This window comes from Phocoena phocoena, chromosome 8, assembly GCF_963924675.1.
Source record: "Phocoena phocoena chromosome 8, mPhoPho1.1, whole genome shotgun sequence".
In the NCBI taxonomy this organism is placed as follows: domain Eukaryota; kingdom Metazoa; phylum Chordata; class Mammalia; order Artiodactyla; family Phocoenidae; genus Phocoena; species Phocoena phocoena.
Genome location: NC_089226.1, coordinates 12,429,216 through 12,452,215, shown reverse-complemented (window position 1 = coordinate 12,452,215; position 23,000 = coordinate 12,429,216). Strand labels below are relative to the sequence as shown.

The 23,000-nt window shown below is 47.1% G+C and overlaps 1 protein-coding gene across 1 annotated transcript in view; it reads left to right on the top strand.

The window, feature by feature from the left end:
* Positions 1–23,000, top strand: part of GRIK4 (glutamate ionotropic receptor kainate type subunit 4) — a 315,159-nt gene that overhangs the window by 252,427 nt on the left and 39,732 nt on the right. Inside the window, exon 12 of the mRNA XM_065882791.1 lies at positions 18,952–19,065. Within this exon, the coding sequence (XP_065738863.1) occupies positions 18,952–19,065 (114 nt within the window). The remainder of the gene's footprint in view (positions 1–18,951; positions 19,066–23,000) is intronic.

Genomic DNA, 23,000 nt, shown 5'->3' with positions numbered 1-23,000 from the left:
AAGAGGGGATTGTAAGGGGCGGGACTACCCCTGAGCTCCATCTACACAGGTTACCGGATTTAATCCTCAGAACAATCACGAGAAATAGGCCTGCTTTTGCCCATTTTAGAGGTAAGGAAGCCGAAGCCCAGATTTCAGGTAATTTGCTCAGCTGAGAATTGCAGAGCTGGGATTCAGACATACATCTCTCTGACCCCGAAGGGCGAGAGGGTCTATGGCCAGAGATGGGAGCATGTGATAAGAGGTCAAAGGTCAGCAATATCTAGTTGGCCTCCTGACCCAGCTTGGACCCCTGTGCTACACAACTTCACCCGTGAATGAATTGCCATCCCTTCTTTCCTCAAGCCTGGTTCTTTCCTCAAATCTGCCCACGTAGGCCAATTACGCAGCCCTGAGCTGAACTAACTAAATATTTCATGGGGAATTTAATTTAACTCTAAAGAAATTCATCCAGCCCTGAGAGTATGCTGTCAGCTCGAGTAGTAGCACTGGGGAGCCCTTGGGCCTGCAAATGATTTTGCTGCTTCCCCAGGAATGTTGATGCCCCTCTGGGCCTGACTCCGAGCACTGTAGGCTGAGTCCAGGGAACACGAGTAAATCCCACAGACTTGGGCTCAGATGGATCTGAAAAGGCTCTGATCAAGGCCTCCCTCTGAATAGCAAGCAGGCTGGTTTGATTGTGTGTGTGTGTGTGTGTGTGTGTGTGTGTGTGTGTGTGTGAGACAGGTGACTAACTGGTCCTACTCCTTGTTCCCATATCCTGGCCTGAAAGAAGGGAGGAAGGGTGGGGTTGACCCCCAGCCTCCCCAGTGAACAGGGCACCAGACATTTTGCAGGTGCCATGGGACCCTACAAGTTTCTCCTCGGCCCCCCAGCACACGGCAGGTGGAGTGGGAAGGCCGCCTTCCTCTTGCGTCAGGAGAGCAGCTGTGCACGTTGCTGAGGCCTGTTATTAGGGAGTCTGAGGGTTCCTGCCAGTGCCAGGGGAGCCAGGAGTGAGAGCGAGCTCCCCGGCGCCTTCAGATCCCTTTGCGGCTCAACATGGAGACCCCGGTGAATCACGGCAGGTTCCCTGGGCATCTCACGAGGTGAGGGCAGGGGAGGACGGGAGGAAGGCGCCCAGCAGGTGAATGGATCAAAGACAGGAAGTGAGCAGATAATCTAATTTGAAATGGGCTGAACTGCAGATGTTAATCTGCTCCACTGAGCAGCACGAAAGCCAGGGCCTGTCCTCAGCGTCCCCGTTCTTTCCGGCGGGTAATTAACCAGCCCCCATCTCCAGCACCGCTGACTGCTGCCTTAATGGCGGGGTGTGAGGCCCTTCCCCTTCTGCTTGGGCTCCCTGTGTAGCCCGAGGAGTTGCAGGGAACTGAGCCTGGGGAGGGGGCAAGGGGAGAAGGGAGCCCTCTAGTGGGAACTTAGGGCTTCAAGTCTTCCTTAGGCTGGAGGATAAGGAATTGTATCTCACAGTGTCCAGACCATGACTTCAGTCCGGTTATAATGACCCAGCTTCCTGACAAAATCCCTCCTACATACAGGCACATGTCCGAAATCAGCCTGATTCTGCTGTCAGCAAGGAGGGGCTGGAGGATAGGCCATGTTCGGGGTGTTGTCCCCCTGTACCCTGTACTGTTAGCTGCAGTGGTTGTTAATTAGAGATTTACTGTGTGTCCACTTTGGGAACGTCACTGTGAACAGTGCAGTCACAAGAAAGCAGACCTGAGAATCTGTACGTCTGAAGATAGCTGTCTCCGTATCCTAGCTGTGTGTACTTGAGCAAATTAATAACCTCTCTGGGCCTCAGTTTCTTCGTCTGTAAAATGGAGCTAAATGGCAACTTTGAAATACTATATAAGTTAAGTTTTTTGAAGACATGGTCCCTGCTTCTTATAATCTAATGGGGAGCTAAGTTATGTGCATGAATGTCCACAGTGACAATAATAATAATAGTAAGAGCTAACATTTATTGAGAATTATTCTGCAACAGGCAGAGACCTTGCATGGTTGCTCATTTAATTCCTATAGAGGCTGCATGAGGGTGGGAACTGTTGTTGTGCCCACTTTATGGATGAAGAAACTGAGACACAGAGAAGGTAAGTCCTTTCCCAACGTCACACAGCTAATAAGTGCAGAGTTGGAGTATGAGCCCAGGCCCCCTGTTCTAATACAAGGCAATTTATGGCAAATGCCACCTGAATGGTATAAGCCGTGTCTTAGCTCCTTTATTGATTGTGAGGAGGGAAGGCTTATTCCTGGGAAGATGATAGAGAAGGTTTTACAGAGGAGGTAAACTTTGAATGGACCTTGAAGAGTAGAGTTACTGTTGGACATTCCAGGTAGAAGGAGTGGCATCATTTGAGTTCCGCCTGTAAGAAAGTACAAGGTGTGTTTGAAAGTTGGCTGAACCAGACTCCCAGGGTTGGGGGGCTTCCGGAGGAGTGCCGGAAAATGAAACTGAACTCAGAGGGATGGGCGGGCCATGAGGACCTGACTCCCAGGCTGGGCTTTAAAGGAGTGTGGATCATAGATACTTGTTTAAGAGGGAGGACAGGTAGGGGTGGAGATCAAGATGATGGATGTGGAGCTCACCTCCTCCCACAGACACATCAAGAGGGAGGACAGGTATAGCTGTCATGGCATAAAAGTGAATTTTGTTAGAAAAAGAATATTAATAACCACCATTTATTGTGCACCTACAATATGCCAGGCACTGTGCTTTGTGCATTATATGTATTATCTCATTTATCCTCATAACAACCCTCAGCTGGTAATTATAATCCCCATTTTACAGATGAGAAAAGTGAGCTTGGAGAGGATGTGAAACCTACTCATGGTCACACAGTACCTGGAGGGCTGGGATTTGAGCCCAGTTTGGTCTGGTGGCAGAGAAGCAGGACAATGTAGTCACAAGACAGAGCAGGTGGAGGGAGGGAGAGCTATGTCCTTGATGTTGGGCTCATTCAGGAGGGCCAGGCAGGGGCTGGAGAGAGTGACCACCTAGGAGATTCAGCAAGATAAGAGCTGGATAGCACCCCGTAGGCATTGTAGCATGGAGGTCACTGCTGACCGGCTGGAGTGACATTGGTGAAGTAATGCCATAGACACCAGATTGCCCTTAGTGTAGTGGTATAAATGGCAAGGAAGTGAGGATAAAAAGGAGGATGGTACTTTCTTGTCTCTCTTCCATCTTTTGAATTCACTAGAGCCAATTGTATCTGTTGCAGGTTCAGGATGCAGCTTCTGAAGCCAAATGACCCAGGTTTGAATCCTGGCTCTGCCACTTACTTGCTGTGCAAGCTTGGGCAAGTTCCTTAACCTCTCTGTGCCTGTTTTCTGATCTGTAAAATGAGGGTAATAATAGTAACCTACCTCATAAGGGTATTGTGAGCACTGAATGAAGTAACACATGTAAATTGCTTAGTTCGTAAATTCACACACAGGAAGGGCTATAGGCCTTAGACGTGTTAAGATTACAAGTCTCATCGTGCTTAAAATACTTCAGGGCCTTTCAGTTGCTCTTCAAGGCATTGCATCTTCTGCCTGCCTCTCCAGCCTCATCTTACAGCACACTCCCCAGCCCTCTGTACTCCAGACACTCTGGCCTTCTTCTAGCCCCTGGAATGCACCAAGCTCCCTCCTGCCTCAGGGCCTTTGCACGTGCTGACCCTCCCACTGGGAGTGCTCACCCCAGGCCTTCTCACTGGTAATTCCTGTTCAGGTAACTGAGTCTCATCTTGAGAAAGCTCCCATGAAGACGCTGCCAACCCCTGTTCTACCTGCTCATGGGGCCACAAATGACTCCTTTATAACATTTATTACAGCTGTAGTTTTTTTTTTTTTTTTTTTTTTTTAACATCTTTATTGGGGTATAATTGCTTTACAATGGTGTGTTAGTTTCTGATTTATAACAAAGTGAATCAGCTATACATATACATGTGCTCCCATGTGTCTTCCCTCCTGCATCTCCCTCCCTCCCACTCTCCCCCTCCCACCCCTCCAGGCTGTCCCAAAGCCCCGAGCTAATATCCCTGTGCCTTGCGGCTGCTTCCCCCCAGCTATCCACCCCACCACGTTTGTTAGTGTGTATATGTCCATGACTCTCTCTCGCCCTGTCAAAACTCACCCTTCCCCCTCCCCATATCCCCAAGTCCGCTCTCCAGTAGGTCTGCGCCTCCATTCCTGTCTTATCCCTAGGTTCTTCATGACATTTTTTCCCCTCAAATTCCATATATATGTGTTAGCATACGGTATCTGTCTTTGTCTTTCTGACTTACTTCACTCTGTATGACAGACTCTAGGTCTATCCATCTCATTACAAATATCTCAATTTCATTTCTTTTTAAGGCTGAGTAATATTCCATTGTGTATATGTGCCACATCTTCTTTATCCATTCGTCCGATGATGGGCGCTTAGGTTCTTTCCATCTCCGGGCTATTGTAAATAGAGCTGCAATGAACATTTTGGTACATGACTCCTTTTGAATTTTGGTTTTCTCAGGGTATATGCCCAGTAGTGGGATTGCTGGGTCATATGGTAATTCTATTTGTAGTTTTTTAAGGAACCTCCATACTGTTCTCCATAGTGGCTGAACCAATTCACATTCCCACCAGCAGTGCAAGAGTGTCCCCTTTTCTCCACACCCTCTCCAGCATTTATTGTTTCTAGATTTTTTGATGATGGCCATTCTGACTGGTGTGAGATGATATCTCATTGTAGTTTTGATTTGCATTTCTCTAATGATTAATGAGGTTGAGCATTCTTTCATGTGTTTGTTGGCATTCTGTATATCTTCTTTGGAGAAATGTCTGTTTAGGTCTTCTGCCCATTTTTGGATGGGGTTGTTTGTTTTTTTGTTATTGAGCTGCATGAGCTGCTTGTAAATTTTGGAGATTAATCCTTTGTCAGTTGCTTCATTTGCAAATGTTTTCTCCCATTCTGAGGGTTGTCTTTTGGTCTTGATTATGGTTTCCTTTGCTGTGCAAAAGCTTTGAAGTTTCATTAGGTCCCATTTGTTTATTTTTGTTTTTATTTCCATTACTCTAGGAGGTGGGTCAGAAAGGATCTTGCTGTGATTTATGTCATAGAGTGTTCTTCCTATGTTTTCCTCTAAGAGTTTGATAGTTTCTGGCCTTACATTTAGGTCTTTAATCCATTTTGAGCTTATTTTTGTGTATGGTGTTAGGGAGTGATCTAATCTCATACTTTTACATGTACCTGTCCAGTTTTCCCAGCACCATTTATTGAAGAGGCTGTCCTTTCTCCACTGTACATTCCTGCCTCCTTTATCAAAGATAAGGTGTCCATATGTGCATGGGTTTATCTCTGGGCTTTCTATCCTGTTCCACTGATCTATCTTTCTGTTTTTGTGCCAGTACCATACTGTCTTGATTACTGTTGCTTTGTAGTATAGTCTGAAGTCAGGGAGCCTGATTCCTCCAGCTCCTTTTTTCGTTCTCAAAATTGCTTTGGCTATTCGGGGTCTTTTGTGTTTCCATACAAATTGCGAAATTTTTTGTTCTAGTTCTGTGAAAAATGCCAGTGGTAGTTTAATAGGGATTGCATTGAATCTGTAGATTGCTTTGGGTAGTAGAGTCATTTTCACAATGTTGATTCTTCCCATCCAAGAACATGGTATATCTCTCCATCTATTTGTATCATCTTTAATTTCTTTCATCAGTGTCTTATAATTTTCTGCATACAGGTCTTTCGTATCCTTAGGTAGGTTTATTCCTAGATATTTTATTCGTTTTGTTGCAATGGTAAATGGGAGTGTTTTCTTGATTTCACTTTCAGATTTTTCATCATTAGTATATAGGAATGCCAGAGATTTCTGTGCATTAATTTTGTATCCTGCTACTTTACCAAATTCATTGATTAGCTCTAGTAGTTTTCTGGTAGCATCTTTAGGATTCTCTATGTATAGTATCATGTCATCTGCAAACAGTGACAGCTTTACTTCTTCTTTTCCGATGTGGATTCCTTTTATTTCCTTTTCTTCTCTGATTGCTGTGGCTAAAACTTCCAAAACTATGTTGAATAAGAGTGGTGAGAGTGGGCAACCTTGTCTTGTTCCTGATCTTAGTGGAAATGCTTTCAGTTTTTCACCATTGAGGATGATGTTTGCTGTGGGCTTGTCATATATGGCCTTTATTATGTTGAGGAAAGTTCCCTCTATGCCCACTTTCTGGAGGGTTTTTATCATAAATGGGTGTTGAATTTTGTCAAAAGCTTTCTCTGCATCTATTGAGATGATCATATGGTTTTTCTCCTTCAATTTGTTAATATGGTTTATCACATTGATAGATTTGCGTATATTGAAGAATCCTTGCATTCCTGGAATAAACCCCACTTGATCATGGTGTATGATCCTTTTAATGTGCTCTTGGATTCTGTTTGCTAGTATTTTGTTGAGGATTTTTGCATCTATGTTCATCAGTGATATTGGCCTGTAGTTTTCTTTCTTTGTGACATCCTTGTCTGGTTTTGGTATCAAGGTGATGGTGGCCTCGTAGAAGGAATTTGGGAGTGTTCCTCCCTCTGCTATATTTTGGAAGAGTTTGAGAAGGATAGGTGTTAGCTCTTCTCTAAACGTTTGATAGAATTCACCTGTGAAGCCATCTGGTCCTGGGCTTTTGTTTGTTGGAAGATTTTTAATCACACTTTCAATTTCAGTGCTTGTGATTGGTCTGTTCATATTTTCTATTTCTTCCTGATTCAGTCTTGGCAGGTTGTGCATTTCTAAGAATTTGTCCATTTCTTCCAGATTGTCCATTTTATTGGCATAGAGTTGCTTGTAGTAATCTCTCATGATTTTTTTTATTTCTGCAGTGTCAGTTGTTATTTCTCCTTTCTCATTTCTAATTCTATTGATTTGAGTCTTCTCCCTTTTTTTCTTGATGAGTCTAGCTAGTGGTTTATCTATTTTGTTTATCTTCTCAAAGAACCAGCTTTTAGTTTTATTGATCTTTGCTATCGTTTCCTTCATTTCTTTTTCATTTATTTCTGATCTGATTTTTATGATTTCTTTCCTTCTGCTAGCTTTGGGGCTTTTTTGTTCTTCTTTCTCTAATTGCTTGAGGTGCAAGGTTAGGTTGTTTATTCGAGATGTTTCCTGCTTCTTAAGGTGGGCTTGTATTGCTATAAACTTCCCCCTTAGAACTGCTTTTGCTGCATCCCATAGGTTTTGGGTCGTTGTGTCTCCATTGTCATTTGTTTCTAGGTATTTTTTTATTTCCTCTTTAATTTCTTCAGTGATCACTTCATTATTAAGTAGTGTATTGTTTAGCCTCCATGTGCTTGTATATTTTACAGATCTTTTCCTGTAATTGATATCTAGTCTCATGGCGTTGTGGTCAGAAAAGATACTTGATACAATTTCAATTTTCTTAAATTTACCAAGGCTTGATTTGTGACCCAAGATATGATCTATCCTGGAGAATGTTCCATGAGCACTTGAGAAAAATGTGTAATCTGTTGTTTTTGGATGGAGTGTCCTATAAATATCAATTAAGTCCATCTTGTTTAATGTATCATTTAAAGCTTGTGTTTCCTTATTTATTTTCATTTTGGATGATCTGTCCATGGGTGAAAGTGGGGTGTTAAAGTCCCCTACTATGAATGTGTTACTGTCTATTTCCCCTTTTATGGCTGTTAGTATTTGCCTTACGTATTGAGGTGCTCCTATGTTGGGTGCATAAATATTTACAATTGTTATATCTTCTTCTTGGATCGATCCCTTGATCATTATGTAGTGTCCTTCTTTATCCCTTTTAATAGTCCTTATTTTAAAGTCTATTTTGTCTGATATGAGAATTGCTACTCCAGCTTTCTTTTGGTTTCCATTTGCATGGAATATCTTTTTCCATCCCCTTACTTTCAGTCTGTATGTGTCTCTAGGTCTGAGGTGGGTCTCTTGTAGACAGCATATATAAGGGTCTTGTTTTTGTATCCATTCAGCCAATCTGTGTCTTTTGGTGGGAGCATTTAGTCCATTTACATTTAAGGTAATTATCGATATGTATGTTCCTATTCCCATTTTCTATATTGTTTTGGGTTCGTTATTATAGGTCGTTTCCTTCTTTTGCATTTCTTATCTAGAGGAGTTCCTTTAGCATTTGTTGTAAAGCTGGTTTGGTGGTGCTGAACTCTCTCAGCTTTTGCTTGTCTGTAAAGGTTTTAATTTCTCCATCAAATCTGAATGAGATCCTTGCTGGGTAGAGTAGTCTTGGTTGCAGGTTTTTCTCCTTCATCACTTTCAGTATGTCCTGCCACTCCCTTCTGGCTTGTAGGGTTTCTGCTGAGAGATCAGCTGTTAACCTTATGGGGATTCCCTTGTGTGTTATTTGTTGTTTTTCCCTTGCTGCTTTTAATATGCTTTCTTTGTATTTAATTTTTGATAGTTTGATTAATATGTGTCTTGGCGTATTTCTCCTTGTATTTATCCTGTATGGGACTCTCTGTGCTTCCTGGACTTGATTAACTATTTCCTTTCCCATATTAGGGAAGTTTTCAACTATAATCTCTTCAAATATTTTCTCAGTCCCTTTCTTTTTTTCTTCTTCTTCTGGAACCCCTATAATTCGAATGTTGGTGCGTTTAATGTTGTCCCAGAGCTCTCTGAGACTGTCCTCAGTTCTTTTCATTCTTTTTTCTTTATTCTGCTCTGCAGTAGTTATTTCCACTACTTTATCTTCCAGGTCACTTATCCGTTCTTCTGCCTCAGTTATTCTGCTATTGATCCTATCTAGAGTACTTTTAATTTCATTTATTGCGTTGTTCATCGTTGCTTGTTTCATCTTTATGTCTTCTAGGTCCTTGTTAACTGTTTCTTGCATTTTGTCTATTCTACTTCCAAGATTTCGGATCATCCTTACTATCATTATTCTGAATTCTTTTTCAGGTAGATTGCCTATTTCCTCTTCATTTGTTAGGTCTGGTGGGTTTTTATCTTGCTCCTTCATCTGCTGTGTGTTTTTCTGTCTTCTCATTTTGCTTATCTTACTGTGTTTGGGGTCTCCTTTTTGCAGGCTGCACGCTCGTAGTTCCCGTTGTTTTTGATGTCTGTCTCCAGTGGCTAAGGTTGTTTCAGCGGGTTGTGTAGGCTTCCTGGTGGAGGGGACTAGTGCCTGTGTTGTGCTGGATGAGGCTCGGTCTTGTCTCTCTAGTGGGCAGATTCACGTCTGGTGGTGTGTTTTGGGGTGTCTGTGGCCTTGTTATGATTTTAGGCAGCCTCTCTGCTAATGGGTGGGGTTGTGTTCCTGTTTTGCTAGTTGTTTGGCATAGGTTGTCCAGCACTGTGGCTTGCTGGTCGTTGAGTGAAGCTGGGTGCTGGTGTTAAGATGGAGGTCTCTGGGAGATGTCCACCGTTTAATATTATGTGGAGCTGGGAGGTCTCTTGTTGATCAGTTTCCTGAAGTTGGCTCTCCTACCTCAGAGGCAGAGCCCTGCCTCCTGGGCTGGAGCACCAAGAGCCTTTCATCCACACGGCTCAGAATAAAAGGGAGGAAAAGTAGAGAGAATTATTAGAAGTATGAGGAAAGAAAGAAGGAAAGGAGGAAAGGAAGGAAGGAAGAAAGAAGCAAAGAAGGAAAGAAAGGAGGGAGGGAGGGAGGAAGGAAGGAAGGAAGGAGGGAAAGAAGGGGAAAATGTAGAGAGAATTATTAGAAGTTTGAGGAAAGAAAGAGGGAAAGGAGGAAAGGAAGGAAGGAAGAAAGAAGCAAAGAAGGAAAGAAAGGAGGGAGGGAGGGAGGGAGGAAGGAAGGAAAGAAGGAGGGAAAGAAGGAGAAAATGTAGAGAGAATTAGTAGAAGTTTGAGGAAAGAAAGAAGGAAGGAAGGAAGGAGGAAAGGAAGGAAGAAAGAAAGAAAGGTCCATGAGACCCTGCTCTTTGAAAATGAAGAGAAGAGCAGCTGGGCCCCGGAGCTCCCCCCCGTCCCCCACCATTCTTAGTGTGCCTACCAACGCTCTGGGGGATTTGGTCTACTCGCTGGCTTCCCCAGGTGGCTTTCAGTCTGGGGGTTGTAACTGGGAGTAATTTACCTTCTGAGTTCCCTTACAACCTCCTTAGCTAAGTAGGTAATTTTGAGTCCCAGAGGGAGATATCAGAGGGGCCCCAGAATCTTTTGGTAGCATACACATACGTGTTCACAAAGAGAGGCAAAGTGGGAAAAATCATAAATCCTGCTCCCAGAGACCACCTCCTCAACCTGGGGTGATTCGCTGTCTAAAGGAGGGAAGGAAGGAAGGAAAGAAAGAAAGAACGAAGGTAAAGTACAATAAAGTTATTACAATTAAAATTAATTATTAAGAAAAAAAAATTTTTTTTTTTTTAAAAAAAAAACATGGACGGATAGAGCCCTAGGACAAATGTTGGAAGCAAAGCTATACAGAGAAAATCTTACACAGAAGCATACACATACACGTTCACAAAGAGAGGCAAAGGGGGAAAAATCCTAAATCCTGCTCCCAGAGACCACCTCCTCAACCTGGGGTGATTTGCTGTCTAAAGGAGGGAAGGAAGGAAGGAAAGAAAGAAAGAAAGAACGAAGGTAAAGTACAATAAAGTTATTGCAATTAAAATTAATAAGAAAGAAAAAAAAATTTTTTTTTTTTTTTTTTTAAAAACCATGGAAGGATAGAGCCCTAGGACAACTATTGGGAGCAAAGCTATACAGAGAAAATCTTACACAGAAGCATACACCTACACGTTCACAAAGAGAGGCAAAGGGGGAAAAATCATAAATCCTGCTCCCAGAGACCACCTCCTCAATTTGGGGTGATTAGTTGTCTAAAGGAGGGAAGGAAGGAAGGAAAGAAAGAAAGAAAGAACGAAGGTAAAGTTCAATAAAGTTATTACAATTAAAATTAATTATTAAAAAAAAATTTTTTTTTTTTTTTTTAAAAAAAAAAAAACCCATGGACGGATAGAGCCCTAGGACAAATGGTGGAAACAAGAGTATACAGACAAGATCTCACACAGAAGCATACATGCCCACATTCACAAAAAGAGGAAAAGGGAAAAAAATCACCGATCTCGCTCCTAACTTCCCCCTCTTCAATTTGGGCTCACTCCCTGTCTATTCAGGTATTCCACAATGCAGGGCACATCAAGTTGATTGTGGAGCTTCAATCCGCCGCCTCCGCGGCTGCCGGGAGAGACCTCCCCCTCTCCTCCCTGCTCTCACAGCTCACAGGAGCTCAGCTTTGTACCCGGCCCTGCCCCTGCGCGCTGATCGCTGGAGGGCGTCTGTTTTTTTTGCTCAGACAGGACGGGGTTAAAGGAGCCGCTGATTCGGGAGCTCCGGCTCACTCAGGCCGGGGGTTGGGGGATGGGGGAAGGCGGGGCACTGCGTGCGGGGCGGGCCTGCGGCGGCAGAGGCCGGCGTGACGCTGCACCAGCCTGAGACCCGCCGTGCGGGAAGCTGTCCCCAGATCCCGGGAACCCGGCAGTGGCGGCCTGCACAGGCTCCGCGGAAGAGGGGCGCGGAGAGTGACCTGTGCTCGCACACAGCCCCCCTGGTGGCGGCAGCAGCAGCCCCAGCGTCTCCCGCCCGTCTCTGGGCTCCGCAGTTTCAGCCGCGGCTCGCGCCCGTCTCTGGGGCTCGCGCTTCCCGCCGCGGCTCGCGCCCGTCTCGGGGGCTCGCGCTTCCCGCCGCGGCTCGCGCCCGTCTCGGGGGCTCGCGCCCTCAGCCGAGGCTCGCGCCCGTCTCTGGGGTTTGCGCTTTTTAGCCGCGGCTCGCGCCCTTCTCTGGAGTTCCTTTAAGCAGCGCTCTTAAACCCCTCTCCTCGCGCGCCAGGAAACAAAGAGGGAAGAAAAAGTCTCTTGCCTCTTCGGCCGGTGCAGGCTTTTCCCCGAACTCCCTCCCGGCTAGTCGTGGCGCACCAACCCCTCCAGGCTATGCTCAAGCCGCCAACCCCAGTCCTCTCCCCGCGCTCCGTCCAAAACCGAAACCCGAGCCTCAGCTCGCAGCCCCGCCCGCCCCGGCGGGTAAGCAGACAAGCCTCTCGGGTTGGTGAGTGCCGGTCGGCACCGATCGTCTGTGCAGGAATCCCCCTGCTTTGCCCTCCGCACCCGTCGCTGTGCTCCACTCCGCGGTCCCGAAGCTCCCCCCTCCGCCTCCCGCAGTCTCCGCCCGCGGAGGGGCTTCCTAGTGTGTGGAGACCTTTCCTTCTTCACAGCTCCCTCCCACTGGTGCAGGTGCCGTCCTTATTCTTTTGTCTCTGTTTTTTCTTTTTTCTTTTGCCCTACCCAGGTACGTGGGGAGTTTCTTGCCTTTTGGGAGCTCTGAGGTCTTCTGCCAGCCTTCAGTAGGTGTTCGGTAGGAGTTGTTCCACGTGTATATGTATTTCTGGTGTATCCGTGAGGAGGAAGGCGATCTCCACGTCTTACTCTTCCGCCATCTTCCCGCCCCCACAGCTGTAGTTTTACAGATCTTTTCTTCAACAATCTGACAACTGCCTCTCGCACCGGGCTGCAAGCTCTTGGCCATCAGGGGCATGCTGTGTTTGCCCACCCCGTGTATCCCAGAACCTTGCACACTGCCGGGAGCAGGGCAGGCGGTCAATAAAGAGTGTTGAGGGGATGCTGAGTGTTAAAGAGGAAGGGATTGCTGGGGAGGGGGCAGTGGCTTCTGCCTGCCCTGAGACTCCACACTCAAGGGCAGAGCCCAGGACACAGCGTTTACTGTGGGCCGGATGAGCTCCGTGGCCCCATGTCACCCTCAGCCCGCAGATCCTCCACCAGAGTCTAATGTGAGTTGTCCCTCCCTGGGAAGCCAGGTTTGGTGGACTTGGGGGTCTTTCCTTTCTGGGTATTTATGGATAATGTCCTCGCCGCTCTCACTGCCTCAGGCCTGGCCTTGCTTGGAATTCTGTAAGCCTTTTCAATGTACAGGGGATCTCCAGAGACAATTACCTTGGAATGAAGGCTTCCAGCAATGCTCAGTACAGCCTTATTCTGTGTAGTGTTTTCTCATTCCAACTGTAGCCTCCCAAAGCTTTCCAACATTAAGTAACACAATTACAGAGTTAAATAAATACCAGCAAAGAATGTGAGGCACTATGGGGCCTGAGCAGCAGGTGAAACAAGATCTGTGCAGATGTGACCGGCAAAAGAGTGGAAAGCTGTTGGTGTAGAGGACGGCTGCCTCCCCAGGGGGCAGGACCCTGGGCGACTGGGAGGCAGGAGGGCCGTGTAAAAAAGCCAGAGAAAAAATATCTGGAAGCTGATCAGAGATAGCATGGTGGATCCAAGAATTCAAAGGGAGCTGGGGACGTCATTTAATCTGCCATCCCCAGAGGAGAATCATATAACGAGGAAGAGGCTGTGGAGAATGACCCGATTTGGTTTCCAAGCTGTATGGCAGTTTTTCCTTGAGTTTTCTAAGTGATGGGACAGTACCAGGCCTAAAAGGGTCCTTACGTGGATCTTCAGTGATGGGCAGTCACACCAGGGAAACACAGTGTGTCAGTACAGCTGTGTGGATGTCTCGGGTCACCTAGGAAAGGCTACCAGGGGCCAAATGTCCAGAGGCCTCTGCCTACATGGAGGTAGAACAGGCCTGACTGCTCCCCAGCCACGCCTACATCATGCGTTAAAATATTGTCTCCAGGGACTTCCCTGGTGGTCCAGTGGGTAAGACTCTGCGCTCCCGGTGCGGGGGGACCGGGATCGAGCCCTGGTTGGGGAACTAGGTCCTGTACGCATGCCGCAACTCAGACCCGGCACAGCCAAATAAATATTTTTTAAAAAAAGATATCGTCTCCAGAGGTCCCTGTTGAGATTCTCAGCGTCATCAAGTTCATCATCATCATCGCTATCATTATCGTCTTAACAGCAGACATTTATCAGGTACTTACGTTGAACCAGGCTCCATGCGCAGCATTTACAAGCATCATCTCATTCACTTTCTTAGTCATTCTGGGAAATGGGTACTGTTATTATCCCCACTTTACAGATGAGCAAACTGAGGCTCAGAGAGGTTACATGACTTTTTCCCAAGGTCACACAACAAGTAAGTAGGTAACAGAGTCCAGACAGGTCTCTCCCATGCTGAAGTCTTAAGTCTCAGCCACCCTCTCTACTGCCTTCATGGTCCCAGATAGGTGTGGCCGGACTCTACAGTGTGCAGAGTTTATAGGGCTCTTCCATACCCATCATCTCTTCCTGACTCTCACATAATACTGATAGGCAGGCATTGCCCCATTGTATAGCCTGGTAAACTGAGTCCCAGAGAGGGTAAGTGAGTTGCTATGGGCATTTGGTCAGCAAAAGGCACAGCCAGGTCTTCTGACCCGCCCCATCCTCTCATTAACTGGGCCCCATATAAGGGAGGGGCTCTGGGAGGATGGGGCAGGGCTGAAGCTATGGAAGTCTGCCCAGGGTGCTTTAGCACTGCTGAGGGGAAGGGAGAGAATTGGGCCCAACAGGGGGCAGCAGGTGTCTAAAAGAGGAGGAAGGGGGGACAGAGGAAAGCTTTGTTCCTTCAGGTCTTTCAGGATCTGGCACTGCGGGCAGAGGCCTCCCTGGTGGCATCTCGGGGGAAGCACAGGGTGGGAGCAGCAGGCTGAGACAGGCGCAGACCTGAGCCCTGCTGTGAATTCACTGTCTTCCTCCCAGCCAGGCCCCACGTCCAGGAGAAGAGCAGCGGCCACCCCAAGCCTTCAGGTTCTGATGGCGAGGGTAGCAGTCGCATGACCCCTATTTAAACCCAGGAGGCGAAGAGTAGTATGTTTTGGAAGTCACCTCCAGGCTGCCTGCAGCCTGCCCTCCCCTGGGAAATGCCACTAACATCCAGGAGATAAAAGAGGGGGTCTCTCAGAGGCAGAACACAAAGCTCTTCAAAGAACACTTTCGATCAAAAATGGGAAGAGGAGAGAGGTCTTTCTCTCAGAGAGAATGTATTTATAAACCTGTGTGTGTGCGCGCGCACGCACACACACACACGCACGCACACGCGCACACGCACACACACACGCACACACACGCACACCAGCAACCAGGAGCATCGTGATGCTGATAGAACTCTTTGCATGCTCCCTTTCCCCAGTCTTCCTTCTCTGGCTCCAGGTGTCCTACCCTCTTCTGCATTCCCAGCCCCCGGGGTTACACTTCCGGATCTGCTCTCTCCAGATGGTGTTGTATCTTCCGGACCTTTCTGGCCTTCCCTGCCTTGGGTGCTACTCTTTGCTGACTAGTCTGATAAACAGTTTCCTCCTCCACCTGTCTGAGGCATTCAATTCTGGAGACCGCTATCATCTTCTAGAGCAAATAGGGGCCAGTTAAACCAAGCTCCTTCCCTCCGAGCCCTGCAAAATGAAAGCCTGGGATTTTAGGGCTGGAAAAGAGCTTGGAGAGCATCTGACTGAACTCTCATTTCAGAGTGGAGGAAACTAAGGCCTGGAGAGCGGAATAACTTGCCCAAGGTCACGGTGAGTTTGTGGCCCAGCTGTGACGAGAGCCAGGTCTTCTGACGCCCTGTCTGTGGCTCTTTCAACGGGAGAGCGCAGCCCTCCCCAACGAGTGACCAGAGATGCAGAAGGGCTGGGGTGAACTGTCATGGTGCCCGCTCTTCCCTTGGCCTGTCACGCCCACAATTGCTAGCATTTTTTGCAGCCACGCCGCTTTGATCATTAGTTTGATTTTGTGGCACATGATCTCCGCATCTAAGTCTGCTTTATAGCACAATGTCTTTTTAACTAAGGTGAAAGAAAAGGCATGCACGCCTTTTGGAATAACCTGCTCCCACCAGGTTGTTGCTGGTACCCCAGGGTGCGTTGAAGCCAAGGTACCTGATTACTGTTCTATACTGAGTCGATGAAAAATAAAAAACAACCAGTACATAACCTCTGCGGTTTCTCCTAGCTTCTCATCCCTCCTTCCCTGCCTCCCCTGCCCCCAGCTTACTCTTGAGCGGGGGACAAAGGAGAGAGAGATGGGCTGCGGGGCAAGGAGGCAGCAGTTTCCACAGGAGACAGTTTTCCTGTTTGGCCCAGTTTGGGGAGCTGTCCGTTTGTGAATCGACAGAAGCGCCCTGTCCGAGCCTGGGGCAGACTCTCTCCCGGGGTGTGTGGTCCTGCTCCTATCCAGGAAAGCGCCCTCCCGGGACGCTGTCCATTTCCATCTTTCTCTCCATATGGAATTGTTTCACCATAATGTCATCGCTGGCCAACTTTTATAAACTTGTGAAATGATTTCCAAATTGCAATCCAAAGTTTGCCCTTTTGGGAAGAAGGCTGTGGTGGGGGGTTTCGGGGGAAGAAATTTGAGGATAGAGTTGTTGATTTTGGATACTTGGTTTGGATAGATCTATTTTTTTTTTAATAACCAGAGAAAGGACGGGATGCTGTGGTTACCTCTTGACCATCTTATCAGTTTGCATTTTTCTACCCTTTTCTTCAGTTCATTCACTCCAGCCCATTTAACTCTTGTCTCCTCCTCCCAAGGTCCTTGCGGGGCTTGGTTGCACACAGGGGACCAGCACTGCACCTGCTGCGCCTTTGTGGTTGATTTCCGTTGCTTTACACGTGTGCTCGCGAGAGGACCTCAGGTTGGGGCCGCCATCGTTGAGGGAGGGGCTGAGGTTCTGAAAGGCCCAAACAACTCTCTGAAGGGTCCCCCAAATGAAGGCACTAACAATCTTCTAATCAAACTTCACTCTCTCCTCCAGGGTTGATTCACTTGATAGCAGTCATCAGCACTCTCTCAGAGAAATACAGAATGAACCCAATGAGTCATTCACATTTTTCATTTTTTATTAAAAATCTCTTACATCTGCGCTCTAGTCTCTTTTAAGCCTGGCCTCACTTTGTAAGGCCCTAAGTTGTTAACCGATGCCGGATCGTGTGACTGTTTTAGCATGAATTGGGGTGGAGGATTGGGGCTGAGATGAGAAGAAACTGATCTTTGCCAATGGATATATTCTTCTTGTTCACAGCTTATAAATCCCCTGTGCGTAAAAATGAGGGTGGCATGTCTCTCTCCTTACTTCCTTTGCAATGATTTAGGAAGAATCGTGCACGTGTGTGTATGTGCCTGTGTGCCTCTGTGTGTGTGTGTGTGTGTGTGTGTGTGTACTTATTCGGAACTGATTGGCCTGTTTGTAGGTTGTTGGATACCTCACTTTCCCTCATTTCTTTCTCCATCTTTTATATCAACTGATCCACCAGAATTAGGAGTTAAGGAAGCTGAAATGTAAACCTCAGTGGAGACCAGTCTGAGATACATGCCTAGGTTATAAAACATCGTTCTTAAATATCAGTATAAGTCAGAATCATCTGGGCAACTGGTCACAAATGCAGATTCCCAGGCCCCACGACCAGAGTCTGATCCAGGGGGCCTGGGATGAGACTCAGGAATTCACATTTTAATAAGCCCTTTATTCTTTAATATTCTTATTCTTTAATAAGAATAAGGTGATTCTGATGCTGGTGGTCCTAGACCACATTCTGAGAATCACTTGCAGAGAATTGCTGGGAAGGATTCTGGCACTGTCTCAACCCCACATCCTTGGTTTACAGATGAGATTAAGGAAGCCAAGAGACGTGAAATGACTAGCCTACGCGAGTTAGCTAGTTAGGGCAGAGTATGGCCAGAACTGAACGCCAGCTCTGGGCCTTTCCCGCCGCTCCATGTATAGGGGAGCACGCCAATAGGTAGTAAGCTTGCTTTGCAACAGGGTGGATTGAAATTAAACACAAGGAAGAACTTCCGGACAGAGAGGTGTACTGAGGAAGCTGACAGCCTCTCCTTTCCTAGGAGACCTTAATTCAGGCCAGACTTCCATCAGGTGTGGGCACTTGAGGTACACGGTGGGGGCAAAGAGAAAAGAAGGAAACACCTGGCGATTTTGCATGAAAGGGACCAGAGACCCTTCACTGAGTTCTGCTGTGGCACCTGGATTTTTTTTTTTTTTTTTTTTTTTTTTTTTTTTTGCGGTACGCAGGCCTCTCACTGCTGTGGCCTCTCCCGTTGTGGAGCACAGGCTCCAGGAGCTCAGGCTCAGTGGCCATGGCTCACGGGCCCAGCCGCTCAGTGCACGTGGGATCTTCCCGGACCGGGGCACGAACCCGTGTCCCTTGTATCGGCAGGTGGACTCCTAACCACTGCGCCACCAGGGAAGCCCCTGACCTCAATGTGTTCTTTTGTTTTTTTTGCGGTATGCGGGCCTCTCACTGCTGTGGCCTCTTCCATCACGGAGCACAGGCTCCGGACGCACAGGCTCAGAGGTCACGGCTCACGGGCCCAGCCGCTCCGCGGCATGTGGGATATTCCCGGACCGGGGCACGAACCCGTGTCCCCTGCGTCGGCAGGAGGACTCTCAACCACTGCGCCACCAGGGAAGCCCTGTGGCACCTGGATTTTAACCTTGACTGAAACATAAGGCCAGTGGTCCGGGAAGCCTGAGGTGAGGTCCTACCGCTGACAAGGACAAGGTTTGTGATGTTGGGCCCCTTGCTCAATTTCTTGGCCTTTATTTCCTGGGGTTGCATTAGATTGCCTCCAATTTCCAGGGGGCCATCATTTTTATCTTTCATTGTAACTCCCTCACCAAAGTGCACACAGCAGAGGGACTCAGTGAAGTTTCGTTGTTCAACAAGTTAATCAGCTGAATAAAAAACTACTCAATATTGAGTATCCAGAAGTTGTATCTGCCAGTTCTCCCTCGCCTAGGGCATTTTGAGTCTGTCTGAACAGTCAGTAGTGATCCCCCCTTTTAATACTAATTTATATATTTAAAGGGGTCTAACCTCGAATGAACATGAGTTACAGCTTCAATATCCATGTCTTTTCATGAGTGATCGTTCAGACCTCTGGCTACTCAGGGTCAGTCCCCAAGCAGAGAAGCCAGACCAGAGAAACATCTCCCCATTAGTGACGGCCTCTGATCACAAGTCCCTGTGCCCCCATCTCCTGTGGCCACCCCTCTGATGATCTCTGTCTGTTCCTTTCAGAAAGCAGATCTGGCCGTGGCGGGCCTCACCATTACTGCTGAACGGGAGAAGGTGATTGATTTCTCAAAGCCATTCATGACTCTGGGAATTAGCATTCTTTACCGAGTTCATATGGTAAGAGATTTATTTTATAAGCATTTATGGCCTTAAAGTTATTTGCATGCAAACACTGAGTTATATGATAATAATGAATGACTCACAGAAATATTTAGATTTCAAGACTTAAATGCAAATGTGCTGGGCTATTTTTTCCCCCATCAGCTGCAAGGACTTGCAAACAGGAGGAATGGAAGAGTCACACTTGAGGGCTTTCCAGTAAAAACTGCTTCTGCCGCACTGAATAGGGAAGGCCGAGAATAATCATTCAACCCTTGGTTCGTAGTGTGTTGGTCATCGGCCCCATGAGTCACTCTGCTTCCTCCAAGGGGGTGGGTCCCCAGCCCAGATAAGTCACCCCGGGCTTCTCAAGGCCTTCAGCGACTTTCAGGCCCACCTCTGTTCACTTTGCGCATTGCATCTGGTGAGGCAATGCAGACTCCCTCTCTTGGTTATCTGTACTGGGGAATAAAGAGCGGATAATATAATGTCACTTATACCTGGCCTGTCCCCTCTTCTGCATTCCTTACAAAAAAAGACTTCTCTGGTTAGGTGGCTAAAGTCAGTATAAAAATGAGTTTGAGAAAGCTCCCCCATGGGCACCAGAGGATGGACGTGATGTCAAAGTTACTGGCTGGTGGGAGCAGAGTATACCCTCATCCAAACTGGCTCTAAGTGCACAGCTACTACATGGATTTCCCCAATGGTCCAGTCACTTTAGGCGTCCAAGGTCATGCCAACATGGTGTATTCCAGCACCTGGCACCACAAGGCTGCCCAACAGGGAGGGACCCAAGAGCTCACCTCACATGCCTGCTGAGGAAGTGACCCTCCAGCTTCTGATCTCAGCCTTGTAGAAAGGGGATTATCTGTATGTGCAGCCTCAGCCTGCCAGCTGCCATGGCATCAGGAGCTGTGGCCCGTTTCTGCAGGAGGAAGGTCTTCTTGTAGAGCCCACTCAGGCAGCTCCGAAGAGCCCGGTTCTGGGCTGGACCTCAGCGTCCATCGTGACCCCTGCCTGACTTGGAAAAAGAGGCCAAATCATCTGGAAGAAGAGACAGCCTCAAAATCCCAAGCTCTCTAGGCTAACACAGAAAGAAATGGGAGGTTTTGGTCACAGTCAGTGCTGTGACGGGTGTGTCTGTCTTGTGAGTGAAGGGGGATTTTGATCCCTCCTCCTCTCTTTTCCATGAGGATAACTCCCATTCACTGAGCGCCTCTTATGTGCCAGATACTCTTCAGGCCCCTGTGATGTGGGCTGTTGTTATGGATTGAATTGTGTCCCCTCCAAAGCTGTATTGAAGCGTTAACCACCCCTCAGCCCTTTGAATGTGACCTTACTTGGAAACAGCGTCCTTGCAGATAGAATCAAGTTAAGATGAGGTCATACTGGAATGGGGCAGGGCTAATCCAATGACTGATGTCGTTATAAAAAATGGGAAATTTGGCCATAGGCCTACAGGGGAGAAGACCTTGTGAATTTGGAGGCAGACTGGAGTGACGCATCTACAAGCCAAGAGACGCCACGGATTGCCAGCTGCCACCAGAAGCTCGAAGAAGACGAAGAAGACCCTCCTGTAAAGCCTTCAGAGACAGCATGGTCCTTGACACCTTGATTTGGAACTTCTAGGCTCCAGAGCTGTGAGACAATACATTTCCGTTGTGTTAAGCCCCCCAGTCGGCGGTACCTTGTTATGGAAGCCCTAGTGAATGAATACAGTCGACTTGTTCCTATTTTAGAAATGAGGAAACAGTGGCCATCAGTTCTAAAAACGTGGCCAAGCCCATGCACCACTTAATGTAAGAGCAGAGTTCAAACCCAGGATGGTGTGGTGAGAGCCTGTGCTCTCTCTGTGACACCAGGCTGCCACCTGCCTTGTGTGACCTGTGCGTAACTTGTAAGTGAGGCTCTCTGTGCCCCTGTTCTCAGTTGGTCCTCAGGGCTGTTCTTTGAGGAAAGAAGGAAGATGTTATATTTCCCATCTTACACATGAGGAGACCAAGGTCACCTCTGGAGCTGGGCCTGCAATCCAGGTCTCCTGACTCTTGGGACAACGTTTTTGTCATCATTACATCTATTGGTACCCCCGAGGCAGCTTTCCAGCCAGTGCTGTTTCTTGAGCCTGCCCCACTGTGCCCCCCACCCCCACCCAACTGAGCCTTGAAGAGGATCCAAAAGAAATGGAGACACACAGCCTTTCTGCTGTGGCCAGACCACATGACAAGGCTCTGACCTTGACTTCTTGATTAAGGCCAAGGGCACTAGAGCTCCACTCGTGACCCGATGGGCAAAGAGGAACCACATGGGTGAAGACGCATCACCCCAAGTGTTTCCACCGCCTGGGAACATCTGTTGCTAGGCTACCGTCACCACCCAGGACACAATTGTCCTGAATATCAACTCTGGCCAGAACCAAACTCCAATTCTCCGATCCTCTGGACAATCTCAATTGGATCATTGGCCAGATGTTTCCTACCACGTGCAAACCTATAACTGTATGAGCTCCCCTGCATTAGTTCTGGGATGTGAAGTTTTATGTGCCAGCTCAGCGAGGCTCTAATGCCCAGATGTTTGGTCAACCCCTAGTCTAGATGATACTGTGAGGGTATTCTGTAGATGCAATTAGCATCTACAATCAGCTGATGTTAAGGAAAGGAGATGACCCTTGATAATATGGGTGGTCCTCATCCAATCATTTAAAAGGCCTTGAGAACAAAAATGGGTTTCCCAAAACAAAAGGGATTCTGTATCAAGACTATCACATAGAAATCTTGTCTGAGTTTCCTGCCCTACAGATTTGGGACCTACCAGCTCCTACAATCACATGAGCCAATTCCTTGAAATACCTCTCTTTACACACACACACACACGCATGCACGCACACAGACCCCCTCCTGGTTCTCTCTGTCTCTCTGGAGAACCTAACCCACACAGCTCCCCTCTCTGGTCAGCATTCCTCCCCTCTCCCCACCTCCTTACTGAGACACTAGTGTACCACACAGCTGCTCAGATCTGATTTCTAACAGGGGGCCAAGCTGAGTAAAAATTGGGTGCTGGCGTGAACAGCTCACACTAAGCAGAACTGACAGTTTATGCATTTATTCAACAAATATTTATTGAGTGCATTCTGAGTATGAGGCAGAATGCTTAGAAAGTACCAAAGGGTGAGCTGGGGAGAGAACGATCCTGAATCGATTAAGTCAGGGGAGATCCAATGAGAACAAGTCTGAGATGAACTTCACAGAATCTGAAAGAAAAGAGGCATCAGCAGGAACAGCTAATACCGAAGGGTAGCCCGGCAGAGTTCACCATGAGTGCCAAAATCTAAAACTACACAGAGAAGCTCTCTCTGATACAATAGTGTTAAGTCGATGAAATTGAATGCTGGGTGTTTATTATTTTGTGAATTTTTTCTGATTGATAGTTCTCTGTGAGCAAAAATATGGTTCATTTAATTTCATTTATAATCTATAATGACCTAGAATCTCTTAGCTCTACGTCTGAGGTCACCTGAGTCAGGAGTGATTGTTACTGAAAAGTGAGCGTCTGGTGATAGTCAAACCTGTGTGCAAAAGTAAAAATAATTAACACAAAGTATAAATGACTAGTTAGAAATTCTTCAAAACCTTCCAAGATAACAAGTGGTGGCAGGTATGTCTCTGAAGCCTGAAGATAACCGGAAATAATTTGTGAATTTCCAGCAATCTCAGATTACCTAGGTTCTTTCATGAATGTGGATCACCACAAGTTGATTATGGGATATTTCCCTTCCTCCCAACCTTGGGGCATAATGTTTTTGCCCAGGCATCTCCAGGACCAAAATCAGAAAAATGTTTTGCTCTTTTGACCTCTACTCCCTGCCACTCAGAGGCTGACTAAGGATCCTGGCTTTGGCATTTGTTACTGTAGATCCCTCTCGCTTATTAAAACTCTCTCTGTTCCTAGCATCCAAG